General features: G+C 39.6%; 2 protein-coding genes across 3 annotated transcripts; one reads left to right on the top strand and one right to left on the bottom strand.

Moving 5' to 3' along the window:
* Window positions 1-57: 57 nt before the first annotated feature.
* map3k8 (mitogen-activated protein kinase kinase kinase 8) lies at window positions 58-9,246 on the bottom strand. 2 transcript variants are annotated; one of them, XM_061758620.1, is made up of 8 exons: window positions 8,815-9,246; window positions 5,845-6,207; window positions 5,517-5,687; window positions 3,773-4,034; window positions 2,903-3,009; window positions 1,496-1,603; window positions 858-1,104; window positions 58-706 (listed from the first exon to the last, which is right to left on the bottom strand). In XM_061758620.1, the coding sequence occupies exons 2-8, from the start codon at window positions 6,178-6,180 to the stop codon at window positions 582-584; spliced, it is 1,356 nt and encodes a 451-aa protein (XP_061614604.1). In that variant the 5' UTR covers window positions 6,181-6,207; window positions 8,815-9,246; the 3' UTR covers window positions 58-581. The 2 variants fall into 2 exon arrangements, with proteins under 2 accessions (XP_061614604.1, XP_061614603.1); XM_061758619.1 differs by having other exon boundaries at window positions 1,451-1,603; window positions 8,815-9,235.
* Window positions 9,247-9,336: 90 nt separating this feature from the next.
* mtpap (mitochondrial poly(A) polymerase) lies at window positions 9,337-20,762 on the top strand. The gene is made up of 9 exons (XM_061758617.1): window positions 9,337-9,534; window positions 9,898-10,064; window positions 10,141-10,368; window positions 10,472-10,696; window positions 12,918-13,129; window positions 14,743-14,969; window positions 17,381-17,473; window positions 17,579-17,652; window positions 20,073-20,762. Exons 1-9 carry the CDS (start codon window positions 9,357-9,359, stop codon window positions 20,397-20,399), a joined length of 1,731 nt encoding a protein of 576 aa, XP_061614601.1. The 5' UTR covers window positions 9,337-9,356; the 3' UTR covers window positions 20,400-20,762.
* The last annotated feature ends 2,019 nt before the right edge of the window (window positions 20,763-22,781 follow it).

Raw genomic sequence — 22,781 nt, 5'->3', positions numbered from 1 at the left:
GTCACCCTTCACAAAACTATCCAAATCTAGTAATTGTAAAGCAATTAAAACTACATATTTCTTTGAATACTTGAGTTTAATGAAAATCAAAGAATTGCTCATCTGACAGGATGTACAATACACAAGTTGGGTATCACATGATGATGCTATTAATATTCCACAGGAATTAAAATGAGGAAGTCCATGAAGAACTACATGTGTCATGATTCGAGAGTACACACATACTAGAAGAAAATACAGACAATCAGGCATAAACATATAAAGATATGACACACTACTATGAAAGGCTTTGAAATTCAAACTTACTAAATGATAGCAACAATTCACACACATAAGATATAAATCTGCCTCATCCAACTACTGTCCTGCAGTGCTGTGAGTCACATAGGCCAACTCCATCTTGAAGGATTCACTAATTAGTCATTGTGAGTCTTGTCATCAGTAAGCGGTTTCCCCTGTAGCAGTCCATTGCTCTACAAAAACTAGTGGTCCGCAACAGTGAAGCCGGACAATTAAAGAACATTTCTTGGATATTATTAGCTGGCCCAAACCAAAGGTCAACCACAAAAATGTTGGAAATGTTAGCCATATTCTGAAGCTGGGGGCCCTGTCACCAGCGGGCAGTGGCCAGACAAGGCTCCCAGGCCGAGGTATAAGGAGCCATTTCTCTTCAGGGGGCTAGAGACTTCAGCATACAGTGAAGAGTCTGTATGGAAAACATGACAAATATATACAGGATACAGTTCATTTGCATAGAAATTGACCAAATGAAAAATCATTCAATGGTTCTTGGTACCAGTTGCTATTTACAGTCTTTGCCCATTAGAGTCAAGTGATACAACTCAGTTGCAGAATACCTTGTGCAGGGTCATCTTGCTGGTTCTGCTGGTGCAGCATGGCGTGGTTAGCCTCCTCCAGAGCTGAGTCGAGACTCCAGCACCTGGGCTGGTCCTCTTTTGGCGGGTTGATGGCCTCATCCTTCAGCAGCTCCGATGCTGAGCTCCTAAGTGTGGGGTTCTTCTCGAGAGCTCGTTCCAGAAAAGACCGCATGGCCAGGCTGCATTTTTCTGCTATGTCCTCCAGGGGGGGCGCTTGCTTGTGGATCTAGGGGAGGAACACATGGAAAGACACTCAAGGTCTTGTAATAATCACAAAAAAAACATCCGAGAAGCATTGACCCAGATTTTGTTTTCTGAGTGATTTTGTGAATGAAAACTTGTTAAAACCGTTGAAAAGCAAGGTAATATAATATGTGGGCACTTCACTGAATCACACTGCTTCCTTATTCTCTGTCAACTGTTTCAAGAGGAAGTGGGTAACTGAGTCACATTCAAAGGATCTGATAATCTTCTTTGAAACCGGCCATGAGGAATGGAAAACAGATGTTGACTCATATATCACATATGGCGACATGAAGCTATTCCTTGCATGTCTTTAAAAAAATACGTACAATATAAAGGTAGGATGGGTAGGCAGTGCGTGGATATCTTCTCACCCAGGGTGGGTTTCCAGTCTGCATGTGAATGATGGTGGTACCCAGGCTGTAGATATCTGTTTTGGTATCATGTCCACGACACAAAACCAGCTCTGGACTCATGTACATCTGTACAAAAAAAAACAAAAAAAAACAAACAAAAAAGTGCCATTATTTAAAGATTACTTTTGAACTGTACTTGGTTACAATTAAAAGCTACTGTGTTGAAAATGTAATAGTAGTGTGACTAATTCAAGAGTACTACAGTAGAACTAATTACATTTGATTACATTTTGATTACTTATATTAATTTTGAATAAATGCATCAACAGGATCCTTGGAATTTTCAAAAAAAAAAGTGTATTAAAACCAGACATCATTATTTTGGAATTAACCTCATATTTGTTCTTTCAACTAATAAATTGTTAACAAAACATGATGAAATGAAAATACATAATGAAAAATGCCACCATGTTGACCTAATGACAAATATGCACAATTTATACAATATCACTTCAAATGACAAACCAGATAAGTGAGTGTTCCATAAAAAGTCCAAAATCATAAAGATGAAACTGTTCAAAAGTCAATGTTCTTTTATGTGTTCAAAAGTGCAGCTAAGAGTCTAACCTTTTCTAAATCTTGGAAAAACTAATAGCTAGCACCGCACCACACGGTGGCGCTTAGAGGTCATATTTGGAAAAATATGTATTGTTTGAGACTAGAGCAGAATGGCACATGACCAGAGAGAGCCAATCACAAGTGTTGGCTTTAGAAGGAGGACTTGATATGAAAAAAATTATTTGCTTTTGCAGCTATTTGCTTAAAATTGTAATCATGGACATTTCCAAAAGCAACTGAAGTCTTGAAACTACACATTTTCTCCCAGTAAAATAATAGATTACAATTACATAGATATTTCAATCAAATTAGATAATCTCATTACCTGTAATTAGTTACTCCCCAACACTGGTTAAAGCACAACAGAACAAGAAACATGCTGCAGAAGAACATGAAAGAAAAAAAAGCTGTGTTTTGTCTTTACATCTAAACTACAAACAGGAAAACAAAGTGCTTACAGAGCATAATGAGAGAGTATTTTCCTCTGGCCACAGATGAGTGAACCTTTAGACCCACACAGGTTGCGTCAAAGTAATCGTGTGTGGAAAGTAAACACACTAGTAGAGCTTCTCTCTCTGTTGGAAATTCCAGCCTGCTGTGTAATTCTAGCTTGAGCAGAAAAGAGTGTCTTCAAGTATTCTCTCATATTATTTCTATTGGGAGCCTGCCTTTGGACTTTCCACCACCAAGCAAGGTGCATGGAGCACAGGACCTTTACATGCCACACGTGGGTCAAGAGACAACAGAATGTGTTGTAAACTCAGACTACTCACAGGACTGCATCAACCCTCCAGCTTGTTCTCTTACCTCTGTTCCTCTCAGGTCTCTTGGAATAAAGAGGTCTTCTGTCATTTGCACGGTCAGCCCAAAGTCCACCAGGACAGCCTTGTCTGACATCAGGACAATGTTACTAGCTAAAGAGAAAAAATATTATAAATGCACATGAAACGGGTCGTCAAGGGGAGCAGTACTAATACATCTTGCAGTGTCGTCCTTATTTATGTAGTGTTATTGGTTAACTTCCAGCATGTCTGTGCTGAATCATCACAAGGATAAACAAAAAATCCAGGTTTAACCAGCCACTGAATGGGATGCGAATAACACTAAATGTTGTTTTAGAAAAGCTCTCATTAAAAAAAAAATAACTATCCTTCCTTGCCATTAATTAAGAGTACAAAAATCCTGCATGATTCTCCCCTTTAATTTTTTAACTAACATTTTAGCATTCCTAATTGCCACATGTAAAAATAATAATGAAAAATAACCACTGTTAATGTTTCAATTTAAATGTTGGGAATTCTAGAGAATCAACACTTTTTGGGCGAAGAGGCTGACAAGGGTCACTTGAGAATGCTTTGATCGCAGCTTTTGTGCTTCAGGTAATGCAGCGACATAACTTCAAACCTCTGCAGGATTCAACATATTGAAAAAAGCCAGTGTTCTTGTAATAAACTGTCAAATTATGTCAGTCTGACCTGACTGCCTTTAGAGCACTTGATTAAGAAGCATTTCTCAATTCAACAGTGGGGAAATAAAACTGTCAATAATTTTTTCAACATTCGGAACTTACATAGTCATCTGAAGAATTCTTCACAAACAGTTATGTCCTATTCCATCACTTCCTTAACCATTATCCATCTCTTAAACTGTCAGTGGGTCAGTCATTTTTGCTCTTACGTTTGATGTCGTGATGGATGACGTTGTGTGAGTGCAGGTACTCCAGGGCCCGAAGAATATGCTTGGTCACCCAGATAATCTCAAACTCCCTCATTGGCCCGCAGCTGTCTATCTTCTCCAGGACTGAGCCGCCCTCGCCCGCCTCCATGAAGAGATGCACATTCTGTTCCCACAGCAAAGCCCCAAAGAGTTTGGCGATGTTCTCGTGGGAGAAGCGAGCCTGGAACTCTACTTCGGCCCCTCTAAAATTCTCCATGGGAATCTGTGAAAAATAATATGTTGATAACCTTCTATAAATTAGGAATAATTAAATTTTTGTCTTAAGAATCATCACCATCAATACAAATATTCACTTTGAATTATCAGCAAAGAACACTGCAACACTTATTAATAGTTGTCTTTGTGTATATATATTTTTATTTTTTGTGTTTGTACACTAGTTGCAACCCCATTTATCCATCCATTTTCTGAGCCGCTTCTCCTGACTAGGGTCGCGGGCGTGCTGGAGCCTATCCCAGCTGTCATCGGGCAGGAGACGGGGTACACCCTGAACTGGTTGCCAGCCAATCGCAGGGCACATAGAAACAAACAACCATTCGCACTCACAGTCATGCCTACGGGCAATTTAGAGTCACCAATTAATGCATGTTTTTGGGATGTGGGAGGAAACCGGAGTGCCCGGAGAAAACCCACGCAGGCACGGGGAGAACATGCAAACTCCACACAGGCGGGGACGGGGATTGAACCCCGCACCTCAGAACTGTGAGGCTGACGCTCTAACCAGTCGGCCACTGTGCCACCCCCATTTAAAACAATCTATGTATTTATGATTGAGTGAGCTTCTTTTTGGTCATCAACAAGGTAAACAGTTAGGATAAGCAAAATTAATTTTTTCAACCATCTACTCTATGTATTACAGTGGACCCCCGCTACATACTGTACATTATGTATTTTAGTCGCTTTTTGGGTCCCAGCATATTGAGTTTGAGGACACGGTTTGTGCACAAGTGCCATTGTTGCAGATAAAACTGTGTTGCAACAAATTGCATCCATATACTGTACATGGACCACCACAAATGATCCAAAAAGCCATTTTGCTTGTACTCATATACCTTCTTGACTGCATGTCAGTCAAATTATGTGGTCGTAGCACTGTATTTAGCATCTAATTACAAGCATGGAAGATCCAGTCTTTAATGACTGTCAATGAGATGTTACAAATAAATCAAAATACAGATTTATGGTGTGTAATACTAAATTACAATATAAAGCATGAGGCTTATTATTGTGTTTATTACGTAGCAGGCTCGTCAATAGATCATGGTAAAATGATACAGTATTTTCAAAGACTGTCAGCTCATGACCGGGAAATCAGTGGGAAAATATAAACCAGTGCCAGTAAGCTGTCGCCATTGTATTGACTGTGTGTGTACACTACACCGAGTCAACAGCTTTATCTGACTAGGAATGCCCAGGTAGTAAATATGGTCCTTGTCAGACGATTGAATATACACATATGGATGCATGTGACGACTAGAACAAGAGTAATAACTATTTTTGTCCTGTGCCACAAAAGCGCAGAGCAGTTGTGTAATTATGACCATTGTTTCCATTAGTGCACTTTCCATTGCTCATTTTGCAATATTGCCATTTTGTGTAAGAGCTCTGTTCCTCATGTTGACACTACTTTTCATTTGAGGGGAAAAAAATCACATCACATGAACTATTTCCCAGAAAGACTTACCAGTTTACAAGCCATTCTCTTCCGGGTTGTGATGTCCTGGGCTAAGTGAACTTTCCCAAAGGAGCCCTTAGGTACGAGGTCAGAGCCACGATTCTTGTAGGTCAGTTGCCAGGGAAACAGGAGCACATCCTTGTTGATCTTATAGCGGCCATTCTTTACAACCATATCTTTCTGCAAATAATGTCAGAGCAAATGAATTTTGAGATGCAATTTTTAGTCTACTCAATTTAACACAATGGGAGCTATATATATATATATATATATATATATATATATATATATATATATATATATATATATATATATATATGCGCCGGAATATACTCACTTTATTTAGCAGGACTCCCATCTCCTCAGGCAGGTGCTGCAAGGCCGTTGCTTGCATGTTGGAGAGCAGATTGACAAAGGAGAGGAGGTCTGTTACTGTCCCGTGCTGGACACTTCCAGCCTCATTAGTGTAGCCCTCCTGCTGAGTCCCAAACTTTCCAATGTCTTCATTCCCATCCATTGCAACAGGGGACAGACTTTCCCCTTCGGATGACAAGCTCCCTTCCCGTTCTTCTTCTTCCTCAAACTGAAAGAGTGTCTCTGCAGCGTTGATGATGTCCTCAATATTCATATGCGCTAAGAGCAGTTCTATGTGGTTATCATAGTTGTACTCCATTTTGTTGGTGTGGATTTGTCCCACTCACTGTAACATTAAACAGCAGTCTGTATCAAATACTGTAGATCAGTTCATAACAAAAGTAATTTTATTTCATTCACTTAAGTGTTAATGTGAATGGTTGTTTGTCTATTACAATTCCCTAAAAAATCACCAAAATGTAAAAGAAACATGAATAAACTGCAATGTTTGGTAATCAGTGTTGGGGAGTAACTAATTATATAATTTAATTACAAAATGTATGTAATTGCAATCCATGTATTCCTGGGAGAAAAATGTGTTATTAAATTACAATAGCGTTTGGAAATCACAATGATTACAAATAATGTTAATTACTTATGAAAAATAGTCATAAAAGCTCATATTTCTTTTTCATGTCCCTTCCGCTTTCTAAAGCTGAGGCTTGTGATTGGCTCTCTCTGGTCCTGTGCCATTCTACTTAGTCTCAAACATGACATATTTTTCCAAATATGACCTTCGAAGGACAAACTTGCGCAATCTATTAATTTCTCTGAGATTTTGAAAAGGTTAGACTCATGTACTTGAACATGGACCTTTGAACAGTTTCATCTTTATAATTTGGGAATTTTTATATCAGTTTATCAGTTTATTTTTGAAAGGGGACAATGCAATTTCATAAAACACATGAAGTACACATGGTTAAAAAAGCCAGAATTAGCCAGAAGGCTAGTTTTCATCTGTAGTCCCCTGGCCATGATGTAAAAAAGCAGTAAAATACATCTACAAGACAATATAATACAGGATACATAATCAAACTCTACTATTAAGAGAGAATAAAACCATAATTTTTTTGATCATAACAAAAAAACAACATAACATACTTTTAGTGTTGGCAGCTATAGGTGTTAACTAGCCACATTTTCAGTTTTTTTGTGAAGGCCTTGTATGTTGTAAGCAGTTTAACCTCCTCAGGTACTGAGTTCCACTCACCAGCGCTCCTCACTGACCAGGCTGACTTACTGAAAGTGCTCCTGCGCAGAGGAATGAGACAGTCACCTCTGACAGAGCCTCGAGTGACACGCTCAGAGCTGTTTCATTGGCTGATGAACTCAGCCAGAGGAGCTGGGGCCAAATCATGCAGTACTTTATAAATCATATTTAAATCTGCAAATATGTGAAGACTGTCCCAGTTTAAAAGACTGTATATTTTTTTAAATTGCACAGTGATGATAGTGCCTTGGTTTTTTATCCATCACTTTAATTACTTGTTTGTACAAAACTTCCAATGTTTTTTTTGCATTCTGACCAGCCTGGGACCAACTGGTTATGCAATAGTTAAAGTGACTAAGTATCATTGAATGCAGGTAAATTTTTGCAGCTTCAGTTGACATTTCATTCCGAATTGCACGAAAATTTGCGAGGTTTAATTTTATATTTTTACACAATTTGTCAATATGGGCTTTAAAGGAAAGCTGTGAATCTATTATTAACCCAAGATATTTGTATTGGCTGACAATTTGCATTTTTTCTCCATTAACAAGTATGTCGGGGTCAGGTGATACTCTCTTTGTTTTAGTGAAATACATGCCTACAGTTTTAGAAACCTTTAGCTGTAGACAGCACTCCTGCAACCAAGTTGTGACACAGGACATTGTATTAGTGAGTTTAGCAGCAACAGTATCTTTGGAGCGACCATGAACAAAGAAAACTGTGTCGTCTGCATACATTACGCACTCTGCTTCAGAGCAAACAGTGGGCAAATCGTTGATATAAAGACTAAATAAAAGGGGGCCTAATATTGATCCCTGAGGGACTCCAGAGGTTAGCCTAAGAGACTCTGATCTGCAGTTGTTAACTATGGACCATTCACTTATCTGGGTTGTCATATGAAGCGATATTCTCTAAATTGTGCAAATTTTTCATTAGGTCAACATGGTAAGGTACCAATCAATTCATCAAACTTTATTTATATAGTACTTTTCATACATACAATGCGACCCAAAGTATTTTACATTAATTCAAATCAAACCCCCACGATTTGTCTACAGTGGATTTCCACATGCTGAGTACACATATAATGCAACAAACACGTTTTTAATTATGTATTTACATTTCATCATGTTTTGTTATCAGTTTATTATTTGTGTAAAGAACAAAAATAATTATCAATGGTTTTAATCCACTTTTTTAGAGGAAACATCCAAGGGTCCTGTTGATGGATTAATTTAAAATTAAAAACGTAATCAAAATGTAATCAGTTGGAATTAGTTATATTACTTAGAGAAAGTAATTGAAATAGCTAAAATGCTACTCAAATACTGTAATCTTCCCAACACTTATTAATACATCACAGCATCAGAGCATACTATTCACCTCGACAGTAGTCAGGAAGCAGTTGCAAAAACTAGTTGACATTTTTTTGTGACAGGCTGACAGCAGAAATAAAAATAAACATGTAATTACTGGAACTTTCTACTGCACTGCAAATCCTGTCACATTGCTCATAAGAAAAACCCAAAAAATAAATAAAATAACAGCAGGTTTCTGAACATGACGTCAAGATTACTCGTCAGAAAAAAACATGAATTTGTAGCACTTGCTGAGAGCATTTTATTATTACGTTAAATGATACACACAATAAAAATAAATGAATAAATGAGAGAATGACTTTACCGTTGGTATCAAAAGCGACTTCTCTCCATATGCGAATCATTGGCGTACCTCAGAGACTGGCTGTCTGCTGACTATCTGCTGCTTTTAGGAGGAACTACACAGTGGAAATGTATCATTGCGCATGTGTTTCTGCCTTTAACGTCGACCACGCGACCTTGGGTAACCCTTCGTGGGTTTCGGTTTCGCTGTTTTTTTTCCGGAGCCTTGTGAAATCAGTTAATGCGGTTCCCAGGCGGCTAGAGAAACTGGCGGCTAATGCTGGTGCCGATACCGAATTTTAAATAAAACTCCATGCAATACAATTTCTTCTCATCTTCATTTCTTGTAAGCATTATAGTTCAGAAATAAATTGCAAGTACTTAAAAAGAGAGTTACTTTTCAATCACCCGGTAATTAAAAACACATCACGTTTCGTGTACCGAAGAAAAAGTTATTTTAACCAGTCAATGTCAGTAAAATAGTCGATGTAATTACAAAATTGTAAGGAGTAGGAAGGTGCATTTCGGCATCTCTCGCTTGCCGTAGTAAGGCGGAAGCAGCGCATGCGCATGCGTCCTACTTCAGCAACAATGGCGTCCTCCATTGCGGCGCACAGGTTACATATGAGTGGACGAAGCAACCTCGCAAAATGTCTCCAAAAGGTGCACAACTTTTGTCACAGAAGAGTTGGAACTACTGCTGTTCCAGTCCGTGCCGACGTACCAAGAAAGGACGAAAACAGTCAGTAAAGTTAACGTTCCATCAAGCTGATAAGTGAGCTTTGTCTAAATGCTGGGTTTGATATGCTTTTAGCACAGCGCTCATGTTATATAGTGAGAGTGTGGTACTGTCATAGATGAGTCGTACCTGAAGGATTATATATATTTTGTGTTAATTAATCCTGTCTTTACGTTATAAGGTCACTACTTCAAGTCGTCGAACATGTATCTTTATGTTTGTAACCATGTACACTGGTATCTAGTGGCATACATACTCGAAATGTGAGCAACAACAAGAAGAGTGGAGAGATTCATCCTAACAGCAAACGTGGGAATGTATTCTGGCACAAAGCAGTCAATTAATTATTGTTCTTCTTCTCGGCAGGTGAAAAGGATGGACGTCTGTCTTTTTACGCTGTCCAAGCCCATAGACAAGAACAGGCGGAAAGATCCGTTCTCATCAACTGCCACCCCAAAACCAATGAGAGAAACATCCCCAAATTGTTATCATTACATGGTGAAATTAAAAAGTACTTTATTTATGAAAGCTATGTAAGTAAAAATCCTTAATGCTACATATGCTTGCTAACTGAGGTCCAAGTTTGAGTGTGTTTTGATTCTTTTCCAGGGCACGTATGCAGTGGTGGAGTTTTCTTCGCAAGACAGTGTTTCCTCGTTACTCGAGGAGGCCACTGTCCCAAGTAACAACCATGAATCTATGGTTCCTTATAAATCAAGATTACTTACACTAAGAGGTCTGACAGAAGTGACCAACCAGCAGTCCAGTAAACAGAGCCACCCACAAACCACCATTCCCATTAATGAGCTTATTCAGAGACTTTCTCAAGATGAGAGTGTAAGTAAATGTCCATTTGTGTGATTCTGTTTGTAATACATTTCTGAAACCTGAATAAAAACAAAATGTGTTTACTATGGTACACATCTGCCTTTCCCCTCAGATAGACCAACAAATAATCTCCTTGACCGAAGCCTACCAGCTAACTGAGGAGAACAGCCGACTGCGTTTCCTTGTCTGCTCTCTGCTCAAAGACATCGCCGCTGCTTACTTCCCAGAATGCGCCATTAAACCGTTTGGATCAACAGTGAATGGCTTTGGAAAGCTGGGTTGCGATTTGGACATGTTTCTGGACCTAGATGACGTCAGTGGAAGGAATTTAAAGACGGTAATGACAAATAGTGCACTGATCACCATGCACTCATAATAATAGCTGATATTACCTAAACTGTGTTGGTTTAAGGATATCATGTACATTTTGTTTTTGCAGATACAGTAGTAATTTATCACTTCTTAAAATAGTGGACTTTTTATTTACTGAGTTATTTTATGAGGGAATGGAATGCAAATGCACACAATACAAGCCACAAACCTGATTAGTTTGTCAGTCATCTTGCTTTAATCTGAAATTTATGTAGTCTAAAGTGATTGGCTGGCGACCAGTCCAGTAACAATAAAAAACTGGGTTAATGTGGTTGCACAACTGTGCACATACCATTTAAAGACCCTGTGATTAACCTCCTAACTAAGGTGCGTGCAACCAAATGATTTTTTTCTTTTTCTTTTTTACATTCCTCTAAAATATTTCTTTTTTTTATATTGAGTTGCACAGTTTATAGGTCACAATGGTGGTAATCTTTTGAAAGGATTTATCTTAGTCTAATTTGAGTGAATCTAAATCACAAAACCCTGGCATTTGAACAGGGGGTCTGTAGATATACTTTATAATACATTACAAAAGACTAAATGTTGCAACTAATTTATTTATTTTTTTGCTTGTACACAACAAGCCGGTGCCAAGTTATGATTAGAAAAAACAAAGACACAATGTAGCTCCTTCTGACCTTCTCTGTACTTTTCCATCAACATCCTCAAGGCAAATAATGCATCTGTGGTACTCTTTTCTAGGCATGAAACCATAATGTTGCTCGCAAATACTCACTTCTGTCCTGAGTCTAGCCTCCACTACTCTTTCCCATAACTTAATTGTGTGGCTCAACAACTTTATTTCTTTATAGCTCCCACAGCTCTGCACATCACACTTGTTCTTAAAAATGGGCACCAGCACAATTTTCCACCATTCCTCAGGCATCTTCTCACCTGCTAGAATTCTATTGAACAAGCTGGTCAAAAACTCCACAGCCACCTCTCCCTAGATGCTTCCATACCTCCACAGGAATGTCATCAGGACCAACTGCCTATCCATTTTTCATCCTCTTTAATGCCTTTCTAACTTCCCCCTTACTAATCATTGCCACTTCCTGGTCCACCACACTTGCCTCTTCTACTCTCCTTTCTCTCATTTTCTTCATTCATCAACTCCTCGACGTATTCTTTCCATCTATCTAGCACACCACTGGCACCAGTCAACATATTTCCATCTCTATCCTTAATCACCCTAACCTGCTGCACATCCTTCCCATCTCTAGCCGTCTGTCTGGCCAACCTGTATAGAGCCATTTCTCCTTCTTTAGTGTCCAACCTGCCATACATGTCATCATATGCCTCTTGTTTGGCCTTTGCCCAATGTCGCATCTCAATGTATTCCTCTCCTCGGTTCTCTAATAATTTAAACCCTGCCCCTAAACGTCTAGCCTTACTGCCTTTCCACCTGGTGTCCTGGACACACAATATATCAACCTTTCTCCTAATCATCATGTCAACCAACTCCTGAGATTTTCCTGTCATAGTCCATTCAAACATTCAAAGTCCCCACATTCAGTTCTAGGCTCTGTGCTTTCCTCTACTCTTTCTGTCAAAGAACCCGCTTTCCACCTCTTCTTCGACTTCGACCCACAGTAGCTGAATTTCAGGGTGGCGGATGTTAGAAGAAGAAGAATTTTTAGGAGAATCACCTTTTATTGTCATGAACATGCATGCATGCACACGAAATTTGTTCTCTGCGTTTTACCCATCACAGTGAACACATACACATGTTAGTGGAACACACTGGAGCAGGGGGCAGTTGAAGCGCCCGGGCAGCATTTCAGGGTATCAGTGTCTTGCTCAAGGACACCACAGCCATGAGTCCGGGGGATGTTGGCGGATGATCCAGTCGGGGTCTTGAACCTATGTCCCTCACGGTGGCAGGCGATCATCTTAACCATTGGGCCACGACCGATCCGGTATGGAATTCTTTGGATGAACGCTCATATTTGGCAAAGTTTTAAGCCGGATCCCCTTCCTGACGCAACCCTCTGCATTTATCCGGGCTTGGGACCGGCCTACAGTTTGCACTGGCTTTTGTCCCCCATAGGGCTGCATTTTGACTTTAATTTAAATGAATGCGGTCAATACAGGTTCAAATCCCTGCTGACGACCTCACTGATATTAGCAAACGCCCATGTATTATTCTTCAAAACTGATCAGATGTCTCTTTCATTGTGTAGCCAAAATCTGGTTTGACCTTGGAGTACCAGATGAAGCAGGCCACTTCAGAGCGCGCTGCCACGCAGAGCATCCTGTCTGTCATTGGCGAATGTATCGACCAGTTTGGACCCGGCTGTGTTGGTGTGCAGAAGATCCTGAATGCCCGATGCCCCCTGGTCCGTTTTGCCCATCAGCCATCTGGTTTTCAGTGTGACCTCACCGCCAACAATAGGTATTCACCCTCTTCCGTACATTTCTAGACGAAGCCTTCACAATCATAGTATCAGGTCTCGAAATCTCAACGTGCGTCCCTGCTTGTGATCATCTAACCACGATTGGTGTTGTAAAAACCCCAATCAAAAACAAGTTAGAGGCAGTGGGGGTTCAGTCCAGTATTTGCGTAACTGAAACTGCGCTTGTGTTTATCTTTCCGTTTAATTGTAAGATTGTTGACATCCCACTCTTAACGTGACACATTTAACATGCCCTCATAAACAACATCACATAAGCTAATACAGAGAAAACCACTGTGTAGTTTCTAAGGAAATAGTTGCAGGGTGCCTGTTGTGGGTGGATTCGAGGGGCGAGGGGGACTTTCCTTGACTCTTGCTCAGAGATCTTTTGACTATTACAATTTCCTGTCTTTGCTGTGGTGTCTATGTGTGTGTAAGTGTGTTTCTTAACAGGAAGAAATAAATGGTAGACAACTACAGCACATTAAGTTACAGTGACAAAGGAAATACTGCTCTCTAGTAGTGATTTAGGATGCCAGTTTCAGTGACCTTTGAGTAATATATTTTTTTAAAGGCACCAAGCCAGGGACTGTACATTTAAAAAAACAAAATGCAGACTTTATTATATTTTATATTGTTTTTTTTAGGGCAACTTGCTATTTGTGTTTTTTTTCTTTTTTACTTGACACAATTTGGTAATATTTACATTTTTACACTACACTCTTTTTAAAAATGTATAAATTTATTATAGTGAGGATAAGCGGTACAGAAAATGGATGGATACTATTACTGTATAGTTGGGTAAAATTTGGGAGAGGCATGATAATTTATTATGGACACTTTATGGTACAGGTAATCCTATAAAAAGGTTCATACCCTAGCTAAATGCTCAATGCAATGCAAAATTTTTATTTTTATAATTTTTTTATTTGTTGAATTGGTATATTTTGGCTGTAAAACACAGGAAGACTGTTAGACATTGTTTTGGATAGACATATTTCATTTTTACTAAATGTACTGGAAACAATATTCTGCATTATTCTAAAGGATGCTGATAACCTCTTGCATCAACTATAGGAGAACATTTGGTATGCCTGTATTTTTGAGGAAGGGTATGAATATAGATTCACTTGAAGTCAAAATGTGGCCAGGGTATGAATAATTCTTGGATTAACGGAATATTTTAACATATATAATGTTGGTTGTACAGGCAGCACGGCGGTGGGGTAGTTGTTAGCACATCTGCCTCACAGTCAAGTGGTTGAATCTCACCTCGGGCCTTCCTGTGCGGAGTTTGCATTTTCTCCCCGTGCTTGCATAGGATTTTGGGGGTGGTACTGTGGCTTCCTCGCACATTTCAAAGAACATGCACGTTAGATTGATTGAAGACAAAATTTTCTATCGTGGTGGTTTATATGTGCCCTGCAATAAACTGGTGACCATTCCTGGATGTAATGTTGGCTGTACATACGTAACACATTTTACTGTTTATTTAATGGCCATTATTGCAGGATGTGTTAACCTTACAGACATTGGAGAGTTTGCAGTGAGTGTTTGGATCAAATCATCAAACAACAGTAATACTAGCGCTCAGTTACCCTGTTGTCCACAGGGTGGCGATGAAGAGTTCAGAGCTTCTTTACCTTTATGGCCAACTGGACCCTCGGGTGCGTCACCTGGTGTTCACCGTGCGCTGTTGGGCCCGAGCACACGGAGTAACCAGCAGCATCCCTGGGGCCTGGATCACCAACTTCTCTGTCACCGTCATGGTGCTGTTCTTCCTGCAGGGGAGAAGCCCATCTATCATCCCCACCCTGGACCACCTACGTGACCTCGCAGGTACGACACAGCAACAACTGTAATTTAAATGAGTGTTAGTCTGCATTATTATTATTATTAGCTCTGCCAAGGAGGTTCTTTTTTTCAGTAATTTGGCTTTGCCTGGCCAACTGAGATTTGTTTTGGGGCATTCTTCCATTTGAGGATCGACACATTGATCATGACAAATAATCAAACATTTTTTTTGTTTTTTTGTTACAAAATATGAGTTGTGATTAACAGGCTATCAGTCCAGGGTGTACCATGTCTCGTTCCTAAACTCCACAAGACTCCATCCTATCTATCTCTGACCTGAATTTTGCGATGTTTGTATGCGGTCAGAGCTTTAATGTTATAACAGTTTAATGTAGATCTCTTCTAGATTAGGCATACGGCAGCAATTTATATTAAAAGGATAATTTGGTTGGTATATAACCTTAATAACTCAAGTGAGAAGTTACGTCCAGATCTTTTTTTTTTTTTTTCTCATTCCAAGGCGACAGAATATAAACAGGTCTGCCTCCGCTATGGTTTTGACAAATGCTTGGTCCTTGGGAGAGGTCTGACATCTTTAATTGTTGATTAACATTGACATTTATTGTCTAAAACTGACAAAATACTATTGTCAAAAATTTTAGCCAAGTCATTTTCCAGAAGGTGATGCCTTTTAACTGCTTGTCTTAGCATCACTTTCCTAGAACAAAAATTGTCCCCGTGTGATTTAATGATCATTTTTCAGTTAGTTGACTAAATGAATAATTGGAGAACTGTATGTCCTTAAGACAAACCGGTTTAGTCATTTGGTACTCCAAGGTCAAACCAGATTATCTCCTTAAATCCGCTTGTCGCCAATGTCTAGATCACAATGACTTTTAACATTGATACAATGACTTTTTCTGCGTTTACGACCTGATTACCGATAAAAAGAAAAAGTGAATTTCCAAAAATGACTTTGCTTTAAAATTTCTAAAATGCCTTGTGTTGAAAAAGACTCAAAGGCTGAAACACATTTTTACCAGACATCATGTTCAGAATAATAAATGCGTAGACAACAAAGAACTTGTCTGGACTGTCAATTCCAGATGCATCAGCTCAGCAGTTATTCACACTGAGATGAAGAGGGCATTCACCCAATGCATCTCCTCTTGCTCTTTGCATTTAAAAAAAAATGATTATATCTTCAGGTACCCTCACTTGCTTTTGCCAATAACTGAATAATAAATCTGTCTTATTTCACACACTTTACATAAGTTGTTTTGTTAAAAAAAACACAACTTGTGAATGCACAATTCCTCCTTTTAGTAAATGAGCACTAACTTGAGCGTGCTCTAGAGTATACACCATCAAGACAGGCAATTAGCTGTTTTTCTATTTTGCACAATATGTAATGCACTGTAATAAATTAAAGGGTTAAGTTAGGCAAACTTGTAAATTGGTGGACAGTCTGAAAAGAGTTTGTCTCTCCACTTTACAATAAAGGTAAAATACAGTGTTCCCTCACTATATTGGGGTTCATCTATTGCAGATTCAGTGCATTGCGGATGTTCATATAATAATCATAATTCAACATATCGCGGGATTTTGAGTGTATGCTGTATTTTTTTGTGGTAAAATAAATGCTTAAACTGTAAAAAAATACAACAACAACCTTAAAACACATATTACAAGGAATAAAATGTACATAGTGTACAGTAATACCATGCATTACTGTATGTTTAAATAAAAAATGCAACTTAATATCATTTGTTTTTTCCATGAGTTAAAAATGTAACCGTAATATAGTACCAAGCAGAATACAATATATGTAAGCATAAAGGTTAATTTCCTTTATCTACGTCCCCACAGCGAAAACAAAGCAAATCAAAACTTTATTGTTGACCGCATCTTGATATTTCCGTGCATATATTTAGCTATATGGCTAAGTGCCACCACGGCAGACTGCAGCAAGTGAACTAATCCTTCTTATTATTTCTCTCACTGTCACCTTGGCTGCTTGATAATTGCCCTCCAAAAGCAATCAGACCAAACCTGACCACTATCCCCCACTGTCGCAACCACCACCACCACCACCACCTTCTTCGCTGCCTTTACCCCGTTTAGCAGAGGTGCTATCACACAGAGTGCTTACAGGACAATAAAAGGCCCATCACTCTGGTAAGGTCAATGACCCAGCCTCTTTTGGATACACTTGCATGAACACAAAGAGACGCGGCATCAGCCTCATCATGATGAAGGTGACTGCTAACAAGGCCATCACCGGGCAGTCCAGAAAGGATGTGATCCATACCCTCTCATATTTTTTTCCACCACTTTGCTTTGTGGCACTCCTTTTCCTCGTGAACATCAACGCCATTTGTCTGTGTCTTATTTATAACTGTCATAGATGTTTAAAGACCGCCATTTACCTTGTGTCCCCGCTTTCATCTCGCAAGGTCCCGCGGACAAGAGCGTGATCGAGGGGAATGACTGTACATTTGTCAGCGACTTCGACAGGATCCAGTTCCGGAGCAACACAGAAACACTCGGTGAGAGCGTGAGCACAAAGACCAGATTGCAGGGATGCTGTTGAGTACAGATGTTTTCCCTTATGCATCCCGATGCTAATGTGACTTTTCTTTTCTTTGTCTCAGAGAAACTGCTTTGTGAATTCTTTGAGTTCTACGCCACCTTTGCGTTCAGTAAGAAGTCCATAAATATCAGAAAGGTATGCATGACTGCTGTGACCATGTCTTGACAAAAAAAACTAGTAATCTATTTGCAGCTTAAAACTAGTCTTTGTGACACTGTTCAATGTACATGCATCCCTTTAATTGAGCATCATTATTTCTATTCATATATTAATTTTCTGTCCTGCTTGTCCTCATTAGGGTCACAGGTGAGCTCTTGCCTATGCCAACTGACTTTAGGGGCGAGAGACAGAGTACACCCTTGGCTGGTTTCTTGCCAATTGTAGGGCACAATTGTAGACTCCTTCTCACTTGCATTCACATCTCTAGAGAATTTAGTCTTCATTTAACGTAAGATGCATTATTTTGGAATATTGGAAGAAGCCCGAGTACTCGGAGAATAGCCGCGCAAGCACACGGAGAACTTGAAAATTCAATACAGGAGGATGTCACAGTGCTGGCAGTGTCATTATTTATGTGTAAACAATTATAATAAGCTTCTTAGCCCAAGTAGAGGCTTGGTGCTCTCTGCTGAGTATGTAAACACTCGGGCCACTAAATGCCAAAATAAATAATCATGTAATATAATCAGATAATTCGGAGTATCTGTCGTGCAAAAATAACAGGATGAAGATCGCTACCCACATTTATAAGTTATATAAAATATAAGTTCATTAAGAGTAGTATCAGATAGGTTGCTTTTGCAACAGTTTAGCATCTACCTCAACCCAGAAATCTTCACTCGGCATCCCTTTGTTCCATCCCCGGTGCTGAGCTCTATCAAGTAGATCTGTTGATAGTAAAGGCAGCCCGCTTGCATGGAGGCTGTCAGCCCACGCAGATGACAGCTGCCCTTGTCTTGTCTGATTGATGCTGGTCCTGTGAGATCTGATGCCCTTGAGCTGAGATCAAATTTAGGAACTCCATCAGGCAGCAAAGCATTATTTACCTCTACCAAGGAGGTTGTGTTTTTACTGGCATTGATGTATCGCCCCGTCTGTCAACGAGGTTACACTATGTCAACTGCTGCCTTTTTGGAGTATCGTAAAATGCAAATGGTAAACAAGCCAGTGTTGTCACCAATGTTAATTCATACCCAACAACAACAAAAATAATACAAATACCAGGTAAGAATTCTCCTGGGCAGTACAAAATCATAATGACTCTGTAGTCTCGGGACACAGTTCACTAATGCGACGTGTTTTGAAAACTATTATTTGAAGGGCTAAACAACAACAATAATGGCGGAGAATCAGGGTATCTTGTTCACTGCATGTGGCTTTTTAAAATGACATTAAAGAGGAGATTGAAAACAGCAAGAATTCATCAGCGTTGAAATTGTGGCGCATAACACTACAGGCACAACAACAAGGTAAGCTAATGACAGATGTGTTCATTTCTGTCATTTCTAGCCATGTATCCTGAAAAGTTTACTCTTTTTTATTTTTTTAAATGTAAAAAAATATATATATATGTTTTTTTAAATAACAAACTCAGCAAGTGGTTTATGTCACCTGTATGGTCAGCATGCTAGAAACACCCGTACCCATTTTTTAAAAGTGGAAAAGCATGACTAGCTGATCTGAATAGTTTCGGTGCAGTGGAAAATGCGCTTAAAACGGCATCAAAAACTGTCACTGAACCTTAAGCCATTAAAAAAAAACTTGTGTTGCCGGCTTTGCAGATCATATCTATGCAACACCTTTTTTGAATAATGATGGTGCTTTCTGTGATTAAATCCAAAAACTATGTGAATCTGTTTCCAAATGACATTATATAAAAATTGATCACCACTAGTATGTTTTCCTGCTCTGGCTCATTTATCTGTTTGCCCGTTATGTCCCCTCCCACAGATGTGTTTCATGCTGGCTGTGCAATATACTGCACAAGACACAGGGGCTTTACTTGAGCTTGGTGTTATAATGAATTGATGATATAGGTGAAGATAGACTCGGTAGTGCAATATATGAGACTGTTATCAAGTTCGACACAACTGAGGAAGTTTTGCAGGTAGAAGGTGGCCATGTTCTGAGCCTGTAGGCTTTTGCTGTTGGAACAGCTTTAAATCAGCTTTACTGTGCCACAATTTTCTGGTTGGCTCCACTCCTTTGACAAATGGCTTCACCTGTCTTGACGTCCCCCTAACCCCATATTGATGATCAGTTTGATGGGCGATACTTATAAACGAGAGCCTCACCCCACGTTTGAATTGGTTTCTAATGTATGCTGTGCAAATGTCATATTTCCTTTCGGAAGTCAAAGTGTCCTCCTAGGCCATATCCATATTTATTTATCCCTTTTGCCAGCCTGAGGAGAGTTGTTCCAGTCAGCCCCTATGTGCCCCAGATACTGGTGTAAGGAGGCAGAAAGCATGACCAACAAGACAGATGATGGTACATGCAGCACTGATCACCAACATATTTTAACCCGTCAGCCTTCCCTCCCTCCCTGTCTCCAGGGCAAAGAGCAGAACAAGCCAGAGACGTCCCCACTGCACATCCAGAACCCGTTTGAAACAACCCTGAATGTCAGCAAGAACGTCAATGGCACACAACTAGAACGATTTGTGGCTTTGTGTCAGGAGAGTGCTTGGCTGCTCCAGCAGAGCGACACCATTGCACCTAAAGGGGGCCGCACCCCCACACCTTGGGGACTAGCGACCCTCCTACTGCCTACTCAGGTTGCGGGGGTCAAAAGTCGAAAGAAGAGGAAAAGGGAGCCTGCTAGTGAGCGGATCAAGAGCTTGCTAGAATCCCTGAAAAATAAAAACCAGCCAAAGAGCTAAAGACTCTTGACATCCCTGGAAACGACCTTCATTTTATTGGAATTATTTTGACCCAAGGACACTTCTCAGCCACAATAATGGGGGAGAAAAAACAACAACCTTTTAATAGGATGTAGTTCTTTACATGAGCACTGGATGGTGGTACTGAGACTTCTATGTCCATACAGATGTCTGGAACCATGAGCAAGGCAAGAAATTGTGAAGTACTGCTCTGTAAACTTTATTAAAGGACATCTACTATACTGTAAAAACTCATACTATGTACTGTATGTATTTCAAAATCAGTGTTCACTTGCTTTGCAACTTTGTCAAATGATCACAATGCAAATGTTTTAATTTTAATAAATCTTTATGGACTACAAATGTGAATAATTATGAAATGGAATACAGTAATTTGTCAAAATTACTATATAGGTTCATGCATGAACATGAAAGCCTCTTTTCTAAGGTCTAAGAACTGATAGCTGGTAAAATACAACAAAGCTCAACTGGAGCAGGCTAGCACATTTGTTCATAAAACTGGACGACATTGTGTTTATTAAAAAAAAAAAAAGTATTGTACAACACCCGTTACGCGTGCATTTCCTGGTCGTTAGTCCCAAACACGTTCAGGTACATCTGGACTACTACATATGGAATACATTCATGGTGGTAGAGTGATGAGTAGAGCGTCCTTCCAAGCAGTTCATCTGAGTGACGGTTCCATCCCCTGCCATCACATTATCTCAATATTTTTTTTTTCTTTCAATAACTCTACTGCAGTTGTTGTGCTGCTGTAAATTAAAGTGCTGTACCATTTGTTTGCAATAAGAATCGGTGAGAAACCTGTAAATGTAACACTTAAATATAGTGCATCTTACAGATGGTTCTAAAGCTAAAAATCCCATTTAATTATTGCATCCTTTGTGCCATGGAAAAAGCACATAGTTTTAATGTTGGCAGGCTTTTATGGCTTTTGGATTTCTTTAAATAGGCATAATGATTGAAAAAACTCATGGCAGCAGTAGCTGAAAATGTTATATTTGAATTGAGAATTATGTAACAGCAAATGACCTAATGCAGTGACATAATGATGCTAGCAAATGTTTTCTTCACATTTTTGGGTTGCATCAGTCAGTGCTCTGCTGATGTCACTACAATGGATAGACTAGAATCTCTTTCGTGGGGAAATATATATACATATTTTTTTGCAATACAACAATTAGAAATGCTTGAAGTGTGACTAACCGAAAGTTGATAGGGGAAAATGAAATTCCAGACTGGTATATTAATGTCCATTTTGTGTTGCATAACCTTAGAATATGAGATAGTGGAAAGAAAAAACGCCTGAGGGTCCAGGGATGCATCCTGTGAGTGTTTGAGGCCCATGGCACGGTGTTGTGCATGCAGCCAACAGCTGTTTTTCCACTTATTGCTGTACAAGGTCAGAGGGTGATGGGATAGACTTTTAACAACCCCCTATACCACCCGTGCAGCCTTTGCCATACAGCACAACAGGGCCACAGCACAGATGGCAGACAGTGTCCCTCGGGTGGAGCTAGCCCATTCGTGCCACCCTCCCTCCAGCTTTGAACTTGACTCACTGTTGCTATACCTCCATTTTTCTTTTCTGCACAAGAAGGCTGCCTTGCTATCTATCTCCGTCATCTCTTTCCTCTCTGAATATTCTTTGATGTCTGCAGAGTTTGTTTACGATATTTCCATGAGTGACTTTCTGACTGATGGGCCAAGCACTGGTAGAGTAGTAGAGCAATTATGAAATGTTGCGGTTAGTGAGGCATTGCATGTGGAAAATCAACACCTCGGGAGAATCTGATGAAATGACACTGCTGGGTGACGTGGGGTTCATTTGAAGGGGGCTCCATGTCAACTCTGAATCTTCTGCAATTGCTGCTTTAGAAAATGCTTTCTAAAGTTGTGGTTGACTCTGACATGCAACCCCAATGTATTTCACCTCAAAATTCAAGCACGCCTAAAGGCAGAGGTGTCAACAATTTGTGAAGTGTGTGGGGGGGCACAGTGCTCAGGGGATACTTCCAACAAACAGGACAATACCCCAATGCCCCCATGGTTCCGCCGCCTCTGCCTTAAGGTTGAACACTTTGGAAACCAATCACACTTAAGCCTCAACGTCACAAAAAGTTTTTCTTCAAGATATTATTTGTCGACAGGAGTGTTTGGGCCCCTTGCCAGACAGCCGCTCTGAATCATCCTCCCTATTCATATTTGCTTGTAAATATGGTGAGAATGCAATTTGTTTTTGTTTTTCATGTTTAACTCTAACTTTAACTCTACAGTGGGTACGGAAAGTTTTCAGACCCCCTTAAATTTTTCACTCTTTGTTATATTGCAGCCATTTGTTAAAATCATTTGTTTGTTTTT

Source organism: Phyllopteryx taeniolatus, chromosome 20 (genome assembly GCF_024500385.1).
Source record: "Phyllopteryx taeniolatus isolate TA_2022b chromosome 20, UOR_Ptae_1.2, whole genome shotgun sequence".
NCBI classification, from domain to species: Eukaryota; Metazoa; Chordata; class Actinopteri; order Syngnathiformes; family Syngnathidae; genus Phyllopteryx; species Phyllopteryx taeniolatus.
The sequence above is the reverse complement of the archived record's forward strand: the minus strand, read 5'-3'. Positions and strand labels throughout refer to the sequence as shown.

Excerpts from the sequence above, each read along its gene's own strand:
- map3k8 (XM_061758619.1), bottom strand. The coding sequence starts at position 6,180 with ATGGAGTACAACTATGATAACCACATAGAACTGCTCTTAGCGCATATG. Across the intron at positions 5,688-5,844 it reads TGGGAGTCCTGCTAAATAAA|AAAGATATGGTTGTAAAGAA; the intron begins GTGAGTATATTC and ends CATTATTTGCAG. Across the intron at positions 1,604-2,902 it reads GAGACCTGAGAGGAACAGAG|ATGTACATGAGTCCAGAGCT; the intron begins GTAAGAGAACAA and ends TTTTTTGTACAG.
- mtpap (XM_061758617.1), top strand. The coding sequence starts at position 9,357 with ATGCGCATGCGTCCTACTTCAGCAACAATGGCGTCCTCCATTGCGGCG. Across the intron at positions 10,065-10,140 it reads ACTTTATTTATGAAAGCTAT|GGCACGTATGCAGTGGTGGA; the intron begins GTAAGTAAAAAT and ends ATTCTTTTCCAG. Across the intron at positions 13,130-14,742 it reads GACCTCACCGCCAACAATAG|GGTGGCGATGAAGAGTTCAG; the intron begins GTATTCACCCTC and ends TGTTGTCCACAG.